This window comes from Ranitomeya imitator, chromosome 5 (assembly GCF_032444005.1).
Source record: "Ranitomeya imitator isolate aRanImi1 chromosome 5, aRanImi1.pri, whole genome shotgun sequence".
Classification (NCBI taxonomy): domain Eukaryota; kingdom Metazoa; phylum Chordata; class Amphibia; order Anura; family Dendrobatidae; genus Ranitomeya; species Ranitomeya imitator.
The window spans coordinates 705,859,515-705,882,788 of record NC_091286.1 but is presented as its reverse complement, the minus strand read 5'-3'; the positions used below and the strand labels follow the sequence as shown (position 1 = coordinate 705,882,788).

Genomic DNA, 23,274 nt, shown 5'->3' with positions numbered 1-23,274 from the left:
TATGGATTTTATTTCCGATCTTCCGGTTTCCCAGAGGATGTCGGTTATCTGGGTTGTTTGTGACCGGTACTCTAAGATGGTTCATTTGGTGCCTTTGCCTAAATTGCCTTCCTCTTCGGATTTGGTTCCATTGTTTTTTCAGCATGTGGTCCGTTTGCATGGTATTCCGGAGAATATTGTGTCCGACAGAGGTTCCCAGTTTGTTTCTAGGTTTTGGCGGGCCTTTTGTGCTAGGCTGGGCATTGATTTGTCTTTTTCTTCTGCGTTCCATCCTCAGACAAATGGTCAGACTGAGCGAACTAATCAGACTTTGGAGACTTATTTGAGATGCTTTGTGTCTGCTGATCAGGATGATTGGGTGGCTTTCTTGCCATTGGCCGAGTTTGCCCTTAATAATCGGGCTAGTTCGGCTACCTTGGTTTCGTCTTTGTATTGTAATTTTGGTTTTCATCCTCGTTTTTCTTCTGGGCAGGTTGAGCCTTCTGACTGTCCTGGTGTGGATTCTGTGGCTGACAGGTTGCAGCAGATTTGGGCTCATGTGGTGGACAATTTGGTGTTGTCTCAGGAGGAGGCTCAACGTTTTGCTAATCGTCGTCGGTGTGTTGGTTCCCGGCTTCGGGTTGGGGATCTGGTCTGGTTGTCTTCCCGTCATGTTCCTATGAATGTTTCTTCTCCTAAGTTTAAGCCTCGGTTTATTGGTCCTTATAGGATTTCTGAGATTATTAATCCGGTGTCTTTTCGACTGGCGCTTCCGGCCTCTTTTGCTATCCATAAAGTCTTCCATAGATCTTTATTGCGGAAATATGTGGAGCCCGTTGTTCCCTCTGTTGATCCTCCGGCCCCTGTGTTGGTTGATGGGGAGTTGGAATATGTTGTTGAGAAGATTTTGGATTCCCGTTTTTCGAGTCGGAAGCTTCAGTACCTTGTCAAATGGAAGGGTTATGGCCAGGAGGATAATTCTTGGGTTTTTGCCTCTGATGTCCATGCTGCTGATTTGGTTCGTGCCTTTCATCTGACTCATCCTGATCGACCTGGGGGCTCTGGTGAGGGTTCGGTGACCCCTCCTCAAGGGGGGGTACTGTTGTGAATTCTGCTTTTGAGCTCCCTCTGGTGGTAGTAGATGGTAATGCAGTTGTTCCTGGGCTGCAGTCTTGGACAGGTGTATCTGCTAATTGCAGTTCTGACTGGGGTATTTAGGCTTGCAGGACTCATTAGTCCTTGCCAGTTGTCAATGTTTTTTGGAACATGATGGATCTCTGTCTGGCTTCTCCTGCTTGGCTGCCATTTCAGCAAAGATAAGTGTCTGTTTCTTTTTCTGTGGCACACAGGCTGTGTGCTTGTTTTTTGATTGTATTCCTGGTCTGAATGTAGGATTCGCTGGAGTTGCAGATATACGCTCCCACATCTTTAGTTAGATGGAGGAAGTTTTTGTATATACTGCTGTGGATATTTTTTAAAGGGTTTTAATACTGACCGCACAGAACTCTGTCCTATCCTGTCCTATTTTAGCTAGAGTGGCCTCTTGTGCTAAATCCTGTTTTTCTGCCTGTGTATGTTTTTTCCACTCCGACTCACTGCCAATATTTGTGGGGGCTGTCTATCCTTTGGGGTTCTGCTCTGAGGCAAGAAAGTTTTCCTATTTCCATCTTTAGGGGTATTTAGTTCTCCGGCTGTGACGAGGTGTCTAGGATTCGTTAGGTACACTCCACGGCTACTTCTAGTTGCAGTGTTAAGATCAGGATTTGCGGTCAGTATAGTGACCACCTACTCCAGTGAACGTTTTCATGCTGCTCCACGGTCACCGGATCAAAACACCAGACTTCTTATGTTTGTGTGTACAAACAGTTTATATATTAAATTCACCTCTCTAAATTAGATCACTCAGTATGTATAGGTTGTGATCACTCAGTATGTATAGGTTGTGATCACTCAGTATGTATAGGTTGTGCTTGTCTGTCCTCAACGAAGCAACACCAAGAACTATTGTACCATGAATAAGATCACTTCACCTGATGAATGAGCATTTTGCTTATTGATCGACTGATCGGCACACTGTTTACACGGTAATATCATCATCAAATGAACACTTTTAAAATATTCATTTTTGATCATCTTTCAGCTTTGCAGAATAAGGTGAGGCACAATTGTCTCATGGTTCCTTCTACTCTATCAAATTGTAGGGAAAGTCATACAAAAAAGGTTCTCAGGTGGTATCTAACCCCCCGAACAAGAAAAAAAATGCTACTCAGGTGGTATCTATCTCACAAGACAAGACAAGAAATGCTACTCAGGTGGTATCTAACTCCCCAGACAAGACAAGAAATGCTACTCAGTTGGTATCTAACTCCCAAGACAAGAAATGCTACTCAGGTGGTATCTAACTCCCCAGACAAGACAAGAAATGCTACTCAGTTGGTATCTAACTCCCAAGACAAGAAATGCTACTCAGGTGGTATCTAACTCCCCAGACAAGACAAGAAATGCTACTCAGGTGGTATCTAACTCCCCAGACAAGACAAGAAATGCTACTCAGGTGGTATCTAACTCCCCAGACAAGACAAGAAATGCTACTCAGGTGGTATCTAACTCCCAAGACAAGAAATGCTACTCAGGTGGTATCTAACTCCCAAGACAAGAAATGCTACTCAGGTGGTATCTAACTCCCCAGACAAGACAAGAAATGCTACTCAGGTGGTATCTAACTCCCAAGACAAGAAATGCTACTCAGGTGGTATCTAACTCCCAAGACTAGACAAGAAATGCTCCTCAATTGGTATCTAACTCCCAAGACAAGAAATGCTACTCAGGTGGTATCTAACTCCCCAGACAAGAAATGCTCCTCAATTGGTATCTAAACCCCCCTTCCATCCCGGACAAGACTGAGGATGGAGATATTTGCGAGAGTCCAGCATTTACTTATCATCAGTGGTGGATTTGCGATTTCAATGTTTTGATCCGACATGCTAGACTAGAATAGAATGATCTTCTCCCTGTCCCAAGTCCCAAGCCCTGACAGTATCTTACATGATCTAAGATAGCAAGGTGTTCTCCAAAAAAACCCTTCCTGGTACAACCTTCCCATCACAACAACTTGTCACCCATCAATCCTGAGAGGACAAGTCGCAGGGGTCAGCCACCACCCCATCGCATGACCTGACCTTTCACAGGGCTAAGTGAATCATGAGGGCTTTATTGAGAGCCCAGTGAGGAGATGGAATAATGTCTACCTATTTTTGTCTTCTGACCCTCCGGCTACATTGTAAAGTCATTACTCGGTGACGTCTGAAGAACACTGTGAGAACATGGGCAGACTCTTGTGAAATGCTGCATTGTGGCGGAACAGGTTCTGCCATCTTCCTCCCTTCCTCCTTCCTTGTGTGATTGGTATATATAACAGACATGTCATGACCATCAAGATGTCTCCAGCTCTCCACTATGTCTCCAGTGGCCGGCCTCGTCCTGCTGCTCGCCTCCAGCTACGTGAGCTCGTTAGTAACACCGAAGCTCGACTCGGACACCTCAATAGCGAGCTATGGAACAGATGAAGAATTGGCTAAACCTGGTGAGTAACCAAAGTGCACATAGAGAACCTGATCTATTGGCACCAGACTTCTCTATGGAGGTGATGATATTGAAACTGTGGTTCTGTTTTGTTCAATGTCTCCATTTTACTTTCACTTAATACGATTCTCCTTCTTAAATACATGTAAGGCTATGTGCACACGTTCAGGATTTCTTGCAGAAATTTCCTGAGAAAAACCTGAAATTTTCTGCAAGAAATCTGCATGCATTTTTTGCGCGTTTTTACCACGTTTTGGTGCGTTTTTTTGCGGATTTTTCAGGATTTTTCCCATCTCCTCCCTCTTGTATTATTTCCCCATCTCCTCCCTCTTGTATTATTTCCCCCTCTCCTCCCTTTTGTATTATTTCCCCATCTCCTCCCTCTTGTATTATTTCCCCCTCTCCTCCCTCTTGTATTATTTCCCCATCTCCTCCCTCTTGTATTATTTCCCCATCTCCTCCCTCTTGTATTATTTCCCCATCTCCTCCCTTTTATATTATTTCCACGTCTCCTCCCTCTTGCATTATTTCCCCATCTCCTCCCTTTTATATTATTTCCACGCCTCCTCTCTCTTGTGCTATTTCTTTGTCACCTCCCTCTTGTTTATTTCATGTCACCTCCCTCTTGTAATATTTCCTTATCACCTCCCTCTTGTTTTAGTTCCTCATCCGCCCACTTGTTTATTTTATGATTTCCTCGTTGCTGCCGTTTTGCTTCAATTCTCTTTTTGTCATTTATTGTGCAGGAATATTACAGTGTAATATGTAATATATTATTTATTGTGGAGCTAAAACTTTTCGGAAACTGTCAAAATTTACAGAGAAAACAAAGTAAAAAATCTACATCTCAGAATGTTTAGTCCGGCATAAGAGCGAAGCTCCACAATGATGGCGGCTTTGTCTATAATCATCTAACTTCTTATCTCTCCCAGGGAATTTTGTAAGTAAAAATTAAAGAACAATTCAAAATTTGCTATTTCGCATTCATAATCCAAAAAATAGAATGAAGTGATTAAAAAAATCTTATGTTCCATCAAATATTATTAACTGCCCTTAAAAAATAAGACATGAGAAGAGTCTCACAATGGAAGTGGGGGCAACACAACCAGAACAAAGTCAGAACACCCCCTACCCCCCAAAAAAAATAATGATAATGTTTCGCCATGACAGGCTTTATCAGGGGACTGAGACTGGAAGCCTCAGATGAAGCCTGCCATGGCGAAACATGGCGAGAAGCTAAGATCACATCTTAAATCAGCCCTAAAGGGTTTTGTTTGTTTGCTGTTGAATAACAAATGTCCGACTCTCACTGCTTCTTGCATCTTGTTTAGGGGGGCTTTTAGAGAAGCTGGAGTCTTGCCCCGCCGACGTGGACTACCCAAAATGTAATCCCCTAATAAAGGTCAAGCCTGAATGTTCCCAAGACAAAGACTGCAAAGGGAAGAGGAAATGCTGCACCTCGGGGTGCACACAGCGCTGCCTGCTGCCTCTACAACGTAAGTACAAGACGTGGAAGCCATAAAGTAGGTGACCCCTCACTGGGCGGGGGCTTCTATATCCAGAGACCCTCACTAATCGGAAACACAGAGGTCAGAACATTGGGGATAACCACAGGGGGCAGTATTATAGATACTACTAGTGACCACAGGGGGCAGTATTATAGATACTATTAGTGACCACAGGGGGCAGTATTATAATTACTACTGGTGACCACAGGGGCAGTATTATAGATACTATTAGTGACCACAGGGGGCAGTATTATAGATACTACTGGTGACCAGAGGGGGCAGTATTATAATTACTACTGGTGACCATAGTGGCAGTATTATAGATACTATAGATACTATTAGTGACCACAGGGGGCAGTATTATAGAAACTATTAGTGACCACAGGGGGCAGTATTATAGATACTATTAGTGACCATAGGGGGCAGTATTATAAATACTATTAGTGACCACAGGGGGCAGTATTATAGATACTATTAGTGACCACAGGGGGCAGTATTATAGATACTACTAGTGACCACAGGGGGCAGTATTATAATTACTACTGGTGACCACAGGGGCAGTATTATAGATACTATTAGTGACCACAGGGGGCAGTATTATAGATACTACTAGTGACCACAGGGGGCAGTATTATAGATACTATTAGTGACCACAGGGGGCAGTATTATAGATACTATTAGTGAACACAGGGGGCAGTATTATAGATACTATTAGTGACCACAGAGGGCAGTATTATAATTACTACTGGTGACCACAGGGGCAGTATTATAGATACTATTAGTGACCACAGGGGGCAGTATTATAATTACTACTGGTGTGCACAGGGGGCAGTATTATAGATACTACTGGTGACCACAGGGGGCAGTATTATAATTACTACTGGTGACCACAGGGGCAGTATTATAGATACTATTAGTGACCACAGGGGGCAGTATTATAGATACTACTGGTGACCACAGGGGGCAGTATTATAATTACTACTGGTGACCACAGGGAGCAGTATTATAGATACTATTAGTGACCACAGGGGGCAGTATTATAGATACTACTGGTGACCACAGGGGGCAGTATTATAGATACTACTAGTGACCACAGGGGGCAGTATTATAATTACTACTGGTGACCACAGGGGGCAGTATTATAGATACTACTAGTGACCACAGGGGGCAGTATTATAATTACTACTGGTGACCACAGGGAGCAGTATTATAGATACTATTAGTGACCACAGGCGGCAGTATTATAGATACTACTAGTGACCACAGGGAGCAGTATTATAGATACTATTAGTGACCACAGGCGGCAGTATTATAGATACTACTAGTGACCACAGGGGGCAGTATTATAGATTCTACTAGTGACCACAGGGGGCAGTATTATAATTACTACTGGTGACCACAGGGGCAGTATTATAGATACTACTAGTGACCACAGGGAGCAGTATTATAGATACTATTAGTGACCACAGGCGGCAGTATTATAGATACTACTAGTGACCACAGGGGGCAGTATTATAGATACTACTAGTGACCACAGGGGGCAGTATTATAATTACTACTGGTGACCACAGGGGGCAGTATTATAGATACTACTAGTGACCACAGGGGGCAGTATTATAATTACTACTGGTGACCACAGGGGCAGTATTATAGATACTACTAGTGACCACAGGGGGCTGTATTATAATAACTACTGGTGACCACAGGGGGCAGTATTATAATTACTACTGGTGACCACAGGGGGCAGTATTATAGATACTATTAATGACCACAGGGGGCAGTATTATAATTACTACTGGTGACCACAGGGGCAGTATTATAGATACTATTTGTGACCACAGGGGGCAGTATTATAGCTACTACTAGTGACCACAGGGGGCAGTTTTATAGATACTATTAGTGACCACAGGGGGCAGTATTATAGATACTATTAGTGACCACAGGGGGCAGTATTATAGATAATATTAATGACCACAGGGGGCAGTATTATAATTACTACTGGTGACCACAGGGGGCAGTATTATAGATACTATTAATGACCACAGGTGGCAGTATTATAATTACTACTGGTGACCACAGGGGGCAGTATTATAGATACTATTAGTGACCACAGGGGGCAGTATTATAGATACTACTAGTGACCACAGGGGGCAGTATTATAATTACTACTGGTGACCAGAGGGGGCAGTATTATAATTACTCCTGGTGACCACAGGGGGCAGTATTATAGATACTACTAGTGACCACAGAGAGCAGTATTATAGATACTATTAGTGACCACAGGGGGCAGTATTATAGATAATATTAATGACCACAGGGGGCAGTATTATAATTACTACTGGTGACCACAGGGGGCAGTATTATAGATACTATTAATGACCACAGGTGGCAGTATTATAATTACTGCTGGTGACCACAGGGGCAGTATTATAGATACTATTAATGACCACAGGGGGCAGTATTATAGATACTACTGGTGACCACAGGGGGCAGTATTATAGATACTACTAGTGACCACAGGGGGCAGTATTATAGATACTATTAGTGACCACAGGGGGCAGTTTTATAGATACTATTAGTGACCACAGGGGGCAGTATTATAATTACTACTGGTGACCACAGGGGCAGTATTATAGATACTATTAGTGACCACAGGGGGCAGTATTATAGCTACTACTAGTGACCACAGGGGGCAGTTTTATAGATACTGTTAGTGACCACAGGGGGCAGTATTATAGATTTTAAGCATGCCATCATACATCCATTACTTAAAAAACCATCCCTCGACCAAAACTGTGCTGCTAATTATAGACCTGTCTCTAATATTCCCTTCATCTCTAAACTCCTCGAACGCCTGGTCCACTCCCGTCTTACCCGCTATCTCTCAGATAACTCTCTTCTCGACCCTCTTCAATCTGGTTTCCGCTCTTTACACTCTACTGAAACTGCCCTCACTAAAGTCTCTAATGACCTACTAACAGCTAAATCTAATGGTCACTACTCCATGCTAATTCTCTTGGATCTCTCTGCAGCATTTGATACTGTGGATCATCAGCTCCTCCTCACTATGCTCCGCTCCATCGGCCTCAAGGACACCGTTCTCTCCTGGTTCTCCTCCTATCTCTCTGACCGATCCTTCACTGTATGTTTCGCTGGTTCCTCCTCCTCTCACCTTCCCCTTACTGTTGGGGTTCCTCAAGGATCAGTCCTAGGCCCCCTCCTCTTCTCTTTGTATACTGCCCCTATTGGACAAACAATCAGTAGATTTGGCTTCCAGTACCATCTCTATGCTGATGACACCCAACTATACACTTCTTCTCCTGATCTCACGCCTGCCTTATTAGAAAACACCAGTGATTGTCTTACCGCTGTCTCTAGCATCATGTCCTCCCTCTATCTGAAACTAAACCTGTCAAAAACTGAACTCCTCGTGTTTTCTCCCTCTACTAACCTACCTTTGCCTGACATTGCCATCTCCGTGTGCGGTTCCACCATTACTCCAAAGCAACATGCCCGCTGCCTTGGGGTCATCCTTGATTCTGACCTTTCATTCACCCCCCACATCCGATCACTGGCTCGCTCTTCTTATCTGCATCTCAAAAACATTTCTAGAATTCGCCCTTTTCTTACTTTCGACTCTGCAAAAACTCTTACTGTTTCACTTATTCATTCTCGTCTGGACTATTGTAACTCTCTACTAATCGGCCTCCCTCTTACCAAACTCTCCCCGCTCCAATCTGTCCTGAATGCTGCAGCCAGGATCATATTCCTCACCAACCGTTACACCGATGCCTCTACCCTGTGCCAGTCATTACACTGGCTACCCATCCACTCCAGAATCCAGTACAAAACTACTACCCTCATCCACAAAGCGCTCCATGGCTCAGCACCACCCTACATCTCCTCCCTGGTATCAGTCTACCACCCTACCCGTGCCCTCCGCTCCGCTGATGACCTCAGGTTAGCATCCTCAATAATCAGAACCTCCCACTCCCGTCTCCAAGACTTTAGACGTGCTGCGCCGATTCTTTGGAATGCACTACCCAGGTTAATACGATTAATCCCCAATCCCCACAGTTTTAAGCGTTCCCTAAAAACTCATTTGTTCAGACTGGCCTACCGCCTCAATGCATTAACCTAACGATCCCTGTGTGGCCTATATTAAAAAAAAAAAAAAAAATTAATTAACTGGTTCATGCAGCTTTACATGAACACCTGAGCCTTACACTATGGCTGGTCCGAATAACTATAGCAATTGTTACCATCCACCTCTCGTGTCTCCCCTTGTCCCCATAGTTTGTAGCTTACGAGCAGCAGGACCCTCACTCCTCCTGGTATCTGTTTTGAACTGTATTTCTGTTATGCTGTAATGTCTATTGTCTGTACAAGTCCCCTCTATAATTTGTAAAGCGCTGCGGAATATGTTGGCGCTATATAAATAAAAATTATTATTATTATTATTATTATACTATTAGTGACCACAGGGGGCAGTATTATAGATACTACTAGTGACCACAGGGGGCAGTATTATAGATACTACTAGTGACCACAGGGGGCAGTAATATAATTACTCCTGGTGACCACAGGGGGCAGTATTATAGATACTATTAGTGACCACAGGGGGCAGTATTATAGATACTACTAGTGACCACAGGGGGCAGTATTATAGATACTACTAGTGACCACAGGGGGCAGTCGTATAGATACTACTAGTGACCACAGGGGGCAGTATTATAGATACTATTAGTGACCACAGGGGGCAGTATTATAGATACTATTAATGACCACAGGGGGCAGTCGTATAGATACTATTAGTGACCACAGGGGGCAGTATTATAGTTACTACTGGTGTCCACAGGGGGCAGTATTATAGATACTATTAGTGACCACAGGCAGCAGTATTATAGATACTACTAGTGACCACAGGGGGCAGTATTATAGATACTATTAGTGACCACAGGGGGCAGTATTATAGATACTACTGGTGACCACAGGGGGCAGTATTATAGATACTATTAGTGACCACAGGGGGCAGTCGTATAGATACTATTAGTGACCACAGGGGGCAGTATTATAGTTACTACTGGTGTCCACAGGGGGCAGTATTATAGTTACTACTAGTGACCACAGGGGGCAGTATTATAGTTACCATTAGTGACCACAGGCAGCAGTATTATAGATACTACTAGTGACCACAGGGGGCAGTATTATAATTACTACTGGTGATCACAGGGGGCAGTATTATAGATACTACTAGTGACCACAGGGGGCAGTATTATAGATACTACTAGTGACCACAGGGGGCAGTATTATAGATACTATTAGTGACCACAGGGGGCAGTATTATAGATACTATTAATGACCACAGGGGGCAGTCGTATAGATACTATTAGTGACCACAGGGGGCAGTATTATAGTTACTACTGGTGTCCACAGGGGGCAGTATTATAGTTACTACTAGTGACCACAGAGGGCAGTATTATAGATACTATTAGTGACCACAGGGGGCAGTATTATAGATACTATTAGTGACCACAGGGGGCAGTATTATAATTACTACTGGTGACCACAGGGGGCAGTATTATAGATACTATTAGTGACCACAGGGGGCAGTATTATAATTACTACTGGTGACCACAGGGGGCAGTATTATAGATACTACTAGTGACCACAGGGGGCAGTATTATAGATACTATTAGTGACCACAGGGGGCAGTATTATAATTACTACTGGTGACCACAGGGGGCAGTATTATAGATACTACTAGTGACCACAGGGGGCAATATTATAGTTACTACTGGTGACCACAGGGGGCAGTATTATAGATACTATTAATGACCACAGGGGGCAGTAGTATAGATACTACTAGTGACCACAGGGGGCAGTATTATAGATACTATTAGTGACCACAGGCGGCAGTATTATAGATACTACTAGTGACCACAGGGAGCAGTATTATAGATACTATTAGTGACCACAAGCAGCAGTATTATAGATACTACTAGTGACCACAGGGGGCAGTATTATAATTACTACTGGTGACCACAGGGGGCAGTATTATAGATACTATTAGTGACCACAGGGGGCAGTATTATAGATACTACTAGTGACCACAGGGGGCAGTATTATAGATACTATTAGTGACCACAGGGGGCAGTATTATAGATACTATTAGTGACCACAGGGGGCAGTATTATAATTACTACTGGTGTGCACAGGGGGCAGTATTATAATTACTACTGGTGACCACAGGGGCAGTATTATAGATACTATTAGTGACCACAGGGGGCAGTATTATAGATACTACTGGTGACCACAGGGGGCAGTATTATAATTACTACTGGTGACCACAGGGGGCAGTATTATAGATACTATTAGTGACCACAGGGGGCAGTATTATAGATACTACTGGTGACCACAGGGGGCAGTATTATAGATACTACTAGTGACCACAGGGGGCAGTATTATAATTACTACTGGTGACCACAGGGGGCAGTATTATAGATACTACTAGTGACCACAGGGGGCAGTATTATAGATACTATTAGTGACCACAGGGAGCAGTATTATAGATACTATTAGTGACCACAGGGGGCAGTATTATAGATAATATTAGTGACCACAGGGGGCAGTATTATAATTACTACTGGTGACCACAGGGGGCAGTATTATAATTACTACTGGTGACCACAGGGGGCAGTATTATAGATACTATTAGTGACCACAGGGGGCAGTATTATAGATACTACTGGTGACCACAGGGGGCAGTAATATAGATACTACTAGTGACCACAGGGGGCAGTATTATAATTACTACTGGTGACCACAGGGGGCAGTATTATAGATACTATTAGTGACCACAGGGGGCAGTATTATAGATACTACTGGTGACCACAGGGGGCAGTAATATAGATACTATTAGTGACCACAGGGGGCAGTATTATAGATACTACTGGTGACCACAGGGGGCAGTAATATAGATACTACTAGTGACCACAGGGGGCAGTATTATAATTACTACTGGTGACCAGAGGGGGCACTATTATAGATACTACTAGTGACCACAGGGAGCAGTATTATAGATACTATTAGTGACCACAGGGGGCAGTATTATAGATACTACTAGTGACCACAGGGGGCAGTATTATAGATACTATTAGTGACCACAGGGGGCAGTATTATAATTACTACTGGTGACCAGAGGGGGCACTATTATAGATACTACTAGTGACCACAGGGAGCAGTATTATAGATACTATTAGTGACCACAGGGGGCAGTATTATAGAAACTACTAGTGACCACAGGGAGCAGTATTATAGATACTATTAGTGACCACAGGGGGCAGTATTATAGATACTACTAGTGACCACAGGGGGCAGTATTATAGATACTATTAGTGACCACAGGGGGGAGTATTATAGATACTATTAGTGACCACAGGGAGCAGTATTATAGATACTATTAGTGACCACAGGGGGCAGTATTATAGAAACTACTAGTGACCACAGGGAGCAGTATTATAGATACTATTAGTGACCACAGGGGGCAGTATTATAGATACTACTAGTGACCACAGGGGGCAGTATTATAGATACTATTAGTGACCACAGGGGGGAGTATTATAGATACTATTAGTGACCACAGGCAGCAGTATTATAGATACTATTAGTGACCACAGGCAGCAGTATTATAATTACTACTGGTGACCACAGGGGGCAGTATTATAGAAACTACTAGTGACCACAGGGAGCAGTATTATAGATACTATTAGTGACCACAGGGGGCAGTATTATAGATACTACTAGTGACCACAGGGGGCAGTATTATAGATACTATTAGTGACCACAGGGGGGAGTATTATAGATACTACTAGTGACCACAGGGGGCAGTATTATAGATACTATTAGTGACCACAGGGGGCAGTATTATAGATACTATTAGTGACCACAGGGGGCAGTATTATAATTACTACTGGTGACCACAGGGGCAGTATTATAGATACTATTAGTGACCACAGGGGGCAGTATTATAGATACTACTGGTGACCACAGGGGGCAGTATTATAGATACTATTAGTGACCACAGGGGGCAGTATTATAATTACTACTGGTGACCACAGGGGCAGTATTATAGATACTATTAGTGACCACAGGGGGCAGTATTATAGATACTACTAGTGACCACAGGGAGCAGTATTATAGATACTATTAGTGACCACAGGGGGCAGTATTATAGAAACTACTAGTGACCACAGGGAGCAGTATTATAGATACTATTAGTGACCACAGGGGGCAGTATTATAGATACTACTAGTGACCACAGGGGGCAGTATTATAGATACTATTAGTGACCACAGGGGGGAGTATTATAGATACTATTAGTGACCACAGGCAGCAGTATTATAGATACTATTAGTGACCACAGGCAGCAGTATTATAATTACTACTGGTGACCACAGGGGGCAGTATTATAGATACTACTAGTGACCACAGGGGGCAGTATTATAGATACTACTAGTGACCACAGGGGGCAGTATTATATATACTACTAGTGACCACAGGGGGCAGTATTATAGATACTATTAGTGACCACAGGGGGCAGTATTATAGATACTATTAGTGACCACAGGGGGCAGTATTATAATTACTACTGGTGACCACAGGGGCAGTATTATAGATACTATTAGTGACCACAGGGGGCAGTATTATAGATACTACTGGTGACCACAGGGGGCAGTATTATAGATACTATTAGTGACCACAGGGGGCAGTATTATAATTACTACTGGTGACCACAGGGGGCAGTATTATAGATACTACTAGTGACCACAGGGAGCAGTATTATAGATACTATTAGTGACCACAGGGGGCAGTATTATAGATACTACTGGTGACCACAGGGGGCAGTATTATAGATACTATTAGTGACCACAGGGGGCAGTATTATAATTACTACTGGTGACCACAGGGGGCAGTATTATAGATACTACTAGTGACCACAGGGAGCAGTATTATAGATACTATTAGTGACCACAGGGGGCAGTATTATAGATACTATTAGTGACCACAGGGGGCAGTATTATAGATACTATTAGTGACCACAGGGGGCAGTATTATAGATACTATTAGTGATCACAGGGGGCAGTATTATAATTACTACTGGTGACCACAGGGGGCAGTATTATAGATACTACTAGTGACCACAGGGGGCAGTATTATAGATACTACTAGTGACCACAGGGGGCAGTATTATAGATACTATTAGTGACCACAGGGGGCAGTATTATAATTACTACTGGTGACCACAGGGGCAGTATTATAGATACTATTAGTGACCACAGGGGGCAGTATTATAGATACTACTGGTGACCACAGGGGGCAGTATTATAGATACTATTAGTGACCACAGGGGGCAGTATTATAGATACTACTGGTGACCACAGGGGCAGTATTATAGATACTATTAGTGACCACAGGGGGCAGTATTATAGATACTACTGGTGACCACAGGGGGCAGTATTATAGATACTATTAGTGACCACAGGGGGCAGTATTATAATTACTACTGGTGACCACAGGGGGCAGTATTATAATTACTACTGGTGACCACAGGGGGCAGTATTATAGATACTATTAGTGACCACAGGGGGCAGTATTATAGATACTACTGGTGACCACAGGGGGCAGTATTATAGATACTATTAGTGACCACAGGGGGCAGTATTATAATTACTACTGGTGACCACAGGGGGCAGTATTATAGATACTACTAGTGACCACAGGGAGCAGTATTATAGATACTATTAGTGACCACAGGGGGCAGTATTATAGATACTATTAGTGACCACAGGGGGCAGTATTATAGATACTATTAGTGACCACAGGGGGCAGTATTATAGATACTATTAGTGATCACAGGGGGCAGTATTATAATTACTACTGGTGACCACAGGGGGCAGTATTATAGATACTACTAGTGACCACAGGGGGCAGTATTATAGATACTACTAGTGACCACAGGGGGCAGTATTATAATTACTACTGGTGACCACAGGGGCAGTATTATAGATACTACTAGTGACCACAGGGGCAGTATTATAATTACTACTGGTGACCACAGGGGGCAGTATTATAGATACTACTAGTGACCACAGGGAGCAGTATTATAGATACTATTAGTGACCACAGGGGGCAGTATTATAGATACTACTGGTGACCACAGGGGGCAGTATTATAATTACTACTGGTGACCACAGGGGCAGTATTATAGATACTATTAGTGACCACAGAGGGCAGTATTATAGCTACTACTAGTGACCACAGGGGGCAGTATTATAGATACTATTAGTGACCACAGGGGGCAGTATTATAGATAATATTAATGACCACAGGGGGCTGTATTATAATTACTACTGGTGACCACAGGGGGCAGTATTATAGATACTATTAGTGACCACAGGGGGCAGTATTATAGATACTACTAGTGACCACAGGGGGCAGTATTATAGATACTATTAGTGACCACAGGGGGCAGTCGTATAGATACTATTAGTGACCACAGGGGGCAGTATTATAGATACTATTAGTGACCACAGGGGGCAGTATTATAGATACTATTAGTGACCACAGGGGGCAGTATTATAGATACTATTAGTGACCACAGGGGGCAGTATTATAGTTACTACTGGTGTCCACAGGGGGCAGTATTATAGATACTACTAGTGACCACAGGGGGCAGTATTATAGATACTATTAGTGACCACAGGGGGCAGTATTATAGTTACTACTGGTGTCCACAGGGGGCAGTATTATAGATACTACTGGTGTCCACAGGGGGTAGTATTATAGATACTATTAGTGACCACAGGGGGCAGTATTATAGTTACTACTGGTGTCCACAGGGGGCAGTATTATAGTTACTACTGGTGACCACAGGGGGCAGTATTATAGACACTATTAATGACCACAGGGAGCAGTATTATAGTTACTATTAGTGACCACAGGGGGCAGTATTATAGATACTATTAGTGACCACAGGGGGCAGTATTATAGATACTATTAGTGACCACAGAGGGCAGTATTATAGATACTATTAGTGACCACAGGGGGCAGTATTATAGATACTATTAGTGACCACAGAGGGCAGTATTATAGATACTATTAATGACCACAGGGAGCAGTATTATAGTTACTATTAGTGACCACAGGGGGCAGTATTATAGATACTATTAGTGACCACAGGGGGCAGTATTATAGATACTACTGGTGACCACAGGGGGCAGTATTATAGATACTATTAGTGACCACAGTGGGCAGTATTATAGTTACTACTGGTGACCACAGGGGGCAGTATTATAGATACTACTAGTGACCACAGGGGACAGTATTATAGATACTATTAGTGACCACAGGGGGCAGTATTATAGATACTACTGGTGTCCACAGGGGGCAGTATTATAGATACTATTAGTGACCACAGGGGGCAGTATTATAGATACTACTGGTGACCACAGGGGGCAGTATTATAGATACTATTAGTGACCACAGGGGGCAGTATTATAGATACTACTAGTGACCACAGGGGGCAGTATTATAGATACTATTAGTGACCACAGGGGGCAGTATTATAGATACTATTAGTGACTACAGGGGGCAGTATTATAGATACTATTAGTGACCACAGGGGGCAGTATTATAGATACTACTGGTGACCAGAGGGGGCAGTATTATAATTACTACTGGTGACCACAGGGGCAGTATTATAGATACTATTAGTGACCACAGGGGGCAGTATTATAGATACTATTAGTGACCACAGGGGGCAGTATTATAGATACTACTGGTGACCAGAGGGGGCAGTATTATAATTACTACTGGTGACCACAGGGGGCAGTATTATAGATACTACTGGTGTCCACAGGGGGCAGAATTATAGATACTATTAGTGACCACAGGGGGCAGTATTATAGATACTATTAATGACCACAGGGGGCAGTATTATAGTTACCATTAGTCACCACGGGGGGCAGTATTATAGTTTCCATTAGTCACCACGGGGGGCAGTATTATAGTTTCCATTGGCGACTACAGGGGTAGTATTATAGTTACCATTGGTGACCACAGGGGGCAGTATTATAGATACTATTAGTGACCACAGGGGGCAGTATTATAGATACTATTAGTGACCACAGGGGGCAGTATTATAATTACTACTGGTGACCACAGGGGGCAGTATTATAGATACTACTAGTGACCACAGGGGGCAGTATTATAATTACTACTAGTGACCACAGGGGGCAGTATTATAGATACTACTAGTGACCACAGGGGGCAGTATTATAATTACTACTCGTGACCACAGGGGGCAGTATTATAGATACAACTAGTGACCACAGGGGGCAGTATTATAATTACTACTAGTGACCACAGGGGGCAGTATTATAATTACTACTGGTGACCAGAGGGGGCACTATTATAGATACTATTAGTGACCACAGGGGGCAGTATTATAGATACTACTAGTGACCACAGGGGGCAGTATTATAGATACTACTGGTGACCACAGGGGGCAGTATTATAGATACTATTAGTGACCACAGGGGGCAGTATTATAATTACTACTGGTGACCACAGGGGGCAGTATTATAGATACTATTAGTGACCACAGGGGGCAGTATTATAATTACTACTGGTGTCCACAGGCGGCAGTATTATAGATACTATTAGTGACCACAGGGGGCAGTATTATAGATACTACTAGTGACCACAGGGGCAGTATTATAGTTACTACTGGTGACCACAGGGGGCAGTATTATAGTTACTACTGGTGTCCACAGGGGCAGTATTATAGTTACTACTGGTGTCCACAGGGGCAGTATTATAGTTACTACTGGTGTCCACAGGGGCAGTATTATAGTTACTACTGGTGACCACAGGGGGCAGTATTATAGTTACCATTAGTCACCACGGGGGGCAGTATTATAGTTTCCATTGGCGACTACAGGGGTAGTATTATAGTTACCATTAATGACCATGGGAGGCAGTATTATAGTTATCATTGGTGACCACAGGGGGCAGTATTATAATTACCATTGGTGACCACAGGGAGCAGTATTATAGTTACCATTGGTGACCACAGGGGGCAGTATTATAGTTACCATTGGTGACCACAGGGGGCAGTATTATAATTACCATTGGTGACCACAGGGGGCAGTATTATAGTTACCATTGGTGACCACAGGGGGCAGTATTATCGTTACCATTGGTGACCACAGGGGGCAGTTTTATCGTTACCATTGGTGACCACAGGGGTGTTATGCTGTGCTATCAGGCAACACAGCGTGCAGTAATCAGCGCACATACAGTGATATGGCAATAACCAAAAACAATAGGACGAGCTCTGAGACGTGGAATCTCTGCAGACTGCAATACCTGAACCTATCCTCACACAACTGGAAGCAGCAGTGGATTGCGCCTATCCACTACCTATGCAACTCGGCACTGCCTGAGGAGCTGACTAGCCTGAAGATAGAAATACAAGCCTGACTTACCTCAGAGAAATACCCCAAAGGAATAGGCAGCCCCCACATATAATGACTGTTAGCAAGATGAAAAGACAAACGTAGGAATGAAATAGATTCAGCAAAGTGAGGCCCGATATTCTAGACAGAGCGAGGATAGCAAAGAGAACTATGCAGTCTACAAAAAACCCTAAAGCAGAACCACGCAAAGGGGGGCAAAAAGACCCACCGTGCCGAACTAACGGCACGGCGGTGCACCCTTTGCGTCTCAGAGCTTCCAGCAAAAGACAATAGCAAGCTGGACAGAAAAAAACAGAAAACAAACTAGAAGCACTTATCTAGCAGAGCAGCAGGCCCAAGGAAAGATGCAGTAGCTCAGATCCAACACTGGAACATTGACAAGGAGCAAGGAAGACAGACTCAGGTGGAGCTAAATAGCAAGGCAGCCAACGAGCTCACCAAAACACCTGAGGGAGGAAGCCCAGAGGCTGCAATACCACTTGTGACCACAGAAGTGAACTCAGCCACAGAATTCACAACAGTACCCCCCCTTGAGGAGGGGTCACTGAACCCTCACCAGAACCCCCAGGCCGACCAGGATGAGCCACATGAAAGGCACGAACAAGATCTGGAGCATGGACATCAGAGGCAAAAACCCAGGAATTATCCTCCTGAGCATAACCCTTCCATTTGACCAGATACTGGAGTTTCCGTCTAGAGACACGAGAATCCAAAATTTTCTCCACAATATACTCCAATTCCCCCTCCACCAAAACAGGGGCAGGAGGCTCCACAGATGGAACCATAGGTGCCACGTATCTTCTCAACAACGACCTATGGAATACATTATGTATGGAAAAGGAGTCTGGGAGGGTCAGACGAAAAGACACAGGATTAAGAACCTCAGAAATCCTATACGGACCAATAAAACGAGGTTTAAATTTAGGAGAGGAAACCTTCATAGGAATATGACGAGAAGATAACCAAACCAGATCCCCAACACGAAGTCGGGGACCCACACGGCGTCTACGATTAGCGAAAAGCTGAGCCTTCTCCTGGGACAAGGTCAAATTGTCCACTACCTGAGTCCAGATCTGCTGCAACCTGTCCACCACAGAATCCACACCAGGACAGTCCGAAGACTCAACCTGTCCTGAAGAGAAACGACGATGGAACCCAGAATTGCAGAAAAATGGAGAGACCAAGGTAGCCGAGCTGGCCCGATTATTAAGGGCGAACTCAGCCAACGGCAAAAAGGACACCCAATCATCCTGGTCAGCAGAAACAAAACATCTCAGATATGTTTCCAAGGTCACTTCGGGACCGGCAAGGGCAAAAGCAACCCACTGGCACGTGAACAGCAGGGCTTAGCCCTAGCACAAATCCCACAGGACTGCACAAAAGCACGCACATCCCGTGACAGAGATGGCCACCAGAAGGATCTAGCCACTAACTCTCTGGTACCAAAGATTCCTGGATGACCAGCCAGCACCGAACAATGAAGTTCAGAGATAACTTTACTAGTCCACCTATCAGGGACAAACAGTTTCTCGGCCGGACAACGATCAGGTTTATTAGCCTGAAATTTCTGCAACACTCTCCGCAAATCAGGAGAGATGGCAGACACAATGACTCCTTCCTTGAGGATACTCGCCGGCTCAGATAACCCCGGAGAGTCGGGCACAAAACTCCTAGACAGAGCATCCGCCTTCACATTTTTAGAGCCCGGAAGGTACGAAATCACAAAATCAAAACGAGCAAAAAATAACGACCAACGGGCCTGTCTAGGATTCAAGCGCTTGGCAGACTCGAGATAAGTAAGATTCTTATGATCAGTCAATACCACCACGCGATGCTTAGCTCCCTCAAGCCAATGACGCCACTCCTCGAATGCCCACTTCATGGCCAGCAACTCTCGGTTGCCCACATCATAATTACGCTCAGCGGGCGAAAACTTCCTGGAAAAGAAAGCACATGGTTTCAACACTGAGCAACCAGAACCTCTCTGTGACAAAACCGCCCCTGCTCCAATCTCAGAAGCATCAACCTCGACCTGGAACGGAAGAGAAACATCTGGTTGACACAACACAGGGGCACAGCAAAAACGACGCTTCAACTCCTGAAAAGCTTCCACGGCAGCAGAAGACCAATTAACCAAATCAGCACCCTTCTTGGTCAAATCGGTCAATGGTCTGGCAATGCTAGAAAAATTACAGATAAAGCGACGATAAAAATTAGCAAAGCCCAGGAATTTCTGCAGACTTTTCAGAGATGTCGGCTGAGTCCAATCCTGGATGGCTTGGACCTTAACCGGATCCATCTCGATAGTAGAAGGGGAAAAGATGAACCCCAAAAATGAAACTTTCTGCACACCGAAGAGACACTTTGATCCCTTCACGAACAAGGAATTAGCACGCAGTACCTGGAAAACCATTCTGACTTGCTTCACATGAGACTCCCAATCATCAGAGAAGATCAAAATGTCATCCAAGTAAACAATCAGGAATTTATCCAGATACTCACGGAAAATGTCATGCATAAAAGACTGAAAAACAGATGGAGCATTGGCAAGTCCGAACGGCATCACCAGATACTCAAAATGACCCTCGGGCGTATTAAATGCCGTTTTCCATTCATCTCCCTGCCTGATTCTCACCAGATTATACGCACCACGAAAATCAATCTTAGTAAACCAACTAGCCCCCTTAATCCGAGCAAACAAGTCAGATAACAATGGCAAGGGATACTGAAACTTAACAGTGATCTTATTAAGAAGGCGATAATCAATACACGGTCTTAGCGAACCATCCTTCTTGGCTACAAAAAAGAACCCTGCTACCAATGGTGATGACGATGGGCGAATATGTCCCTTCTCCAGGGATTCTTTCACATAACTGCGCATAGCGGAGTGCTCAGGCACGGACAAATTAAATAAACGACCCTTAGGGAATTTACTACCAGGAATCAAATTGATAGCACAATCACAATCCCTATGCGGAGGTAGGGCATCAGACTTGGGCTCTTCAAATACATCCTGAAAGTCAGACAAGAACTCTGGGATGTCAGAAGGAATGGATGACGAAATAGACAAACATGGAACATCACCATGTACCCCCTGACAACCCCAGCTGGATACCGACATGGAATTCCAATCCAATACTGGATTATGGGTTTGTAGCCATGGCAACCCCAACACGACCACATCATGCAGATTATGCAGTACCAGAAAGCGAATAACTTCCTGATGTGCAGGAGCCATGCACATGGTCAGCTGGGCCCAGTACTGAGGTTTATTCTTGGCCAAAGGCGTAGCATCAATTCCTCTCAATGGAATAGGACACCGCAAAGGCTCCAAGAAAAACCCACAACGCCTAGCATACTCCAAGTCCATCAAATTCAGGGCAGCGCCCGAATCCACAAACGCCATGACAGAATACAATGACAAAGAGCATATCAAGGTAATGGACAGAAGGAATTTGGACTGTACAGTACCAATGACGGCAGACCTAGCGGACCGCTTAGTGCGCTTAGGACAATCAGAAATAGCATGAGTGGAATCACCACAGTAGAAACACAGCCTGTTCAGACGTCTGTGTTCTTGCCGTTCAACTTTAGTCATAGTCCTGTCGCACTGCATAGGCTCAGGTTTACTCTCAGACAATACCGCCAGATGGTGCACAGATTTACGCTCGCGCAAGCGACGACCGATCTGAATGGCCAAGGACATAGACTCATTCAAACCAGCAGGCATAGGAAATCCCACCATGACATCCTTAAGAGCTTCAGAGAGACCCTTTCTGAACCAAGCCGCCAGCGCAGATTCATTCCACTGAGTGAGTACTGACCATTTCCTAAATTTCTGACAATATACTTCTATATCATCCTGACCCTGGAACAAAGCCAGCAAATTTTTCTCAGCCTGATCCACTGAATTAGGCTCATCGTAAAGTAATCCAAGCGCCTGGAAAAACGCATCGACACTACTCAATGCAGGGTCTCCTGGTGCAAGAGAAAACGCCCAGTCCTGTGGGTCGCCGCGCAAAAAAGAAATAATAATCAAAACCTGTTGAATAGGATTACCAGAAGAATGAGGTTTCAAGGCCAGAAATAGCTTACAATTATTTTTGAAGCTCAGGAACTTAGTTCTGTCACCAAAAAACAAATCAGGAATAGGAATTCTTGGTTCTAACATAGATTTCTGATCAATTGTATCTTGAATCTTTTGTACATTTATAACGAGATCATCCATTGAGGAGCACAGAGCCTGAATATCCATGTCCACAGCTGTGTCCTGAAGCACTCTAATGTCTAGGGGAAAAAAAAGACTGAAGACAGAGCTAAGAAAAAAAAATGATGTCAGGATTTCTTTTTTCCCTCTATTGGGAATCATTGGTGTGGCTCCTTGTACTGTTATGCAGTGCTATCAGGCAACACAGTGTGCAGTAATCAGCGCACATACAGTGATATGGCAATAACCCAAAAACAATAGGACGAGCTCTGAGACGTGGAATCTCTGTAGACTGCAGTACCTGATCTATCCTCACACAACTATAAGCAGCAGTGGATTGCGCCTATCACTACCTATGCAACTCGGCACTGCCTGAGGAGCTGACTAGCCTGAAGATAGAAATACAAGCCTGACTTACCTCAGAGAAATACCCCAAAGGAATAGGCAGCCCCCCACA

General features: G+C 44.0%; 1 protein-coding gene across 1 annotated transcript in view; it reads left to right on the top strand.

The window, feature by feature from the left end:
- The first annotated feature begins 3,369 nt into the window (after positions 1 to 3,369).
- Positions 3,370 to 23,274, top strand: part of LOC138638874 (uncharacterized) — a 43,284-nt gene continuing 23,379 nt past the window's right edge. Inside the window, exons 1-2 of the mRNA XM_069728578.1 lie at positions 3,370 to 3,562; positions 4,893 to 5,057. Of these exons, the coding sequence (XP_069584679.1) occupies positions 3,436 to 3,562; positions 4,893 to 5,057 (292 nt within the window). The 5' untranslated portion in view covers positions 3,370 to 3,435. The remainder of the gene's footprint in view (positions 3,563 to 4,892; positions 5,058 to 23,274) is intronic.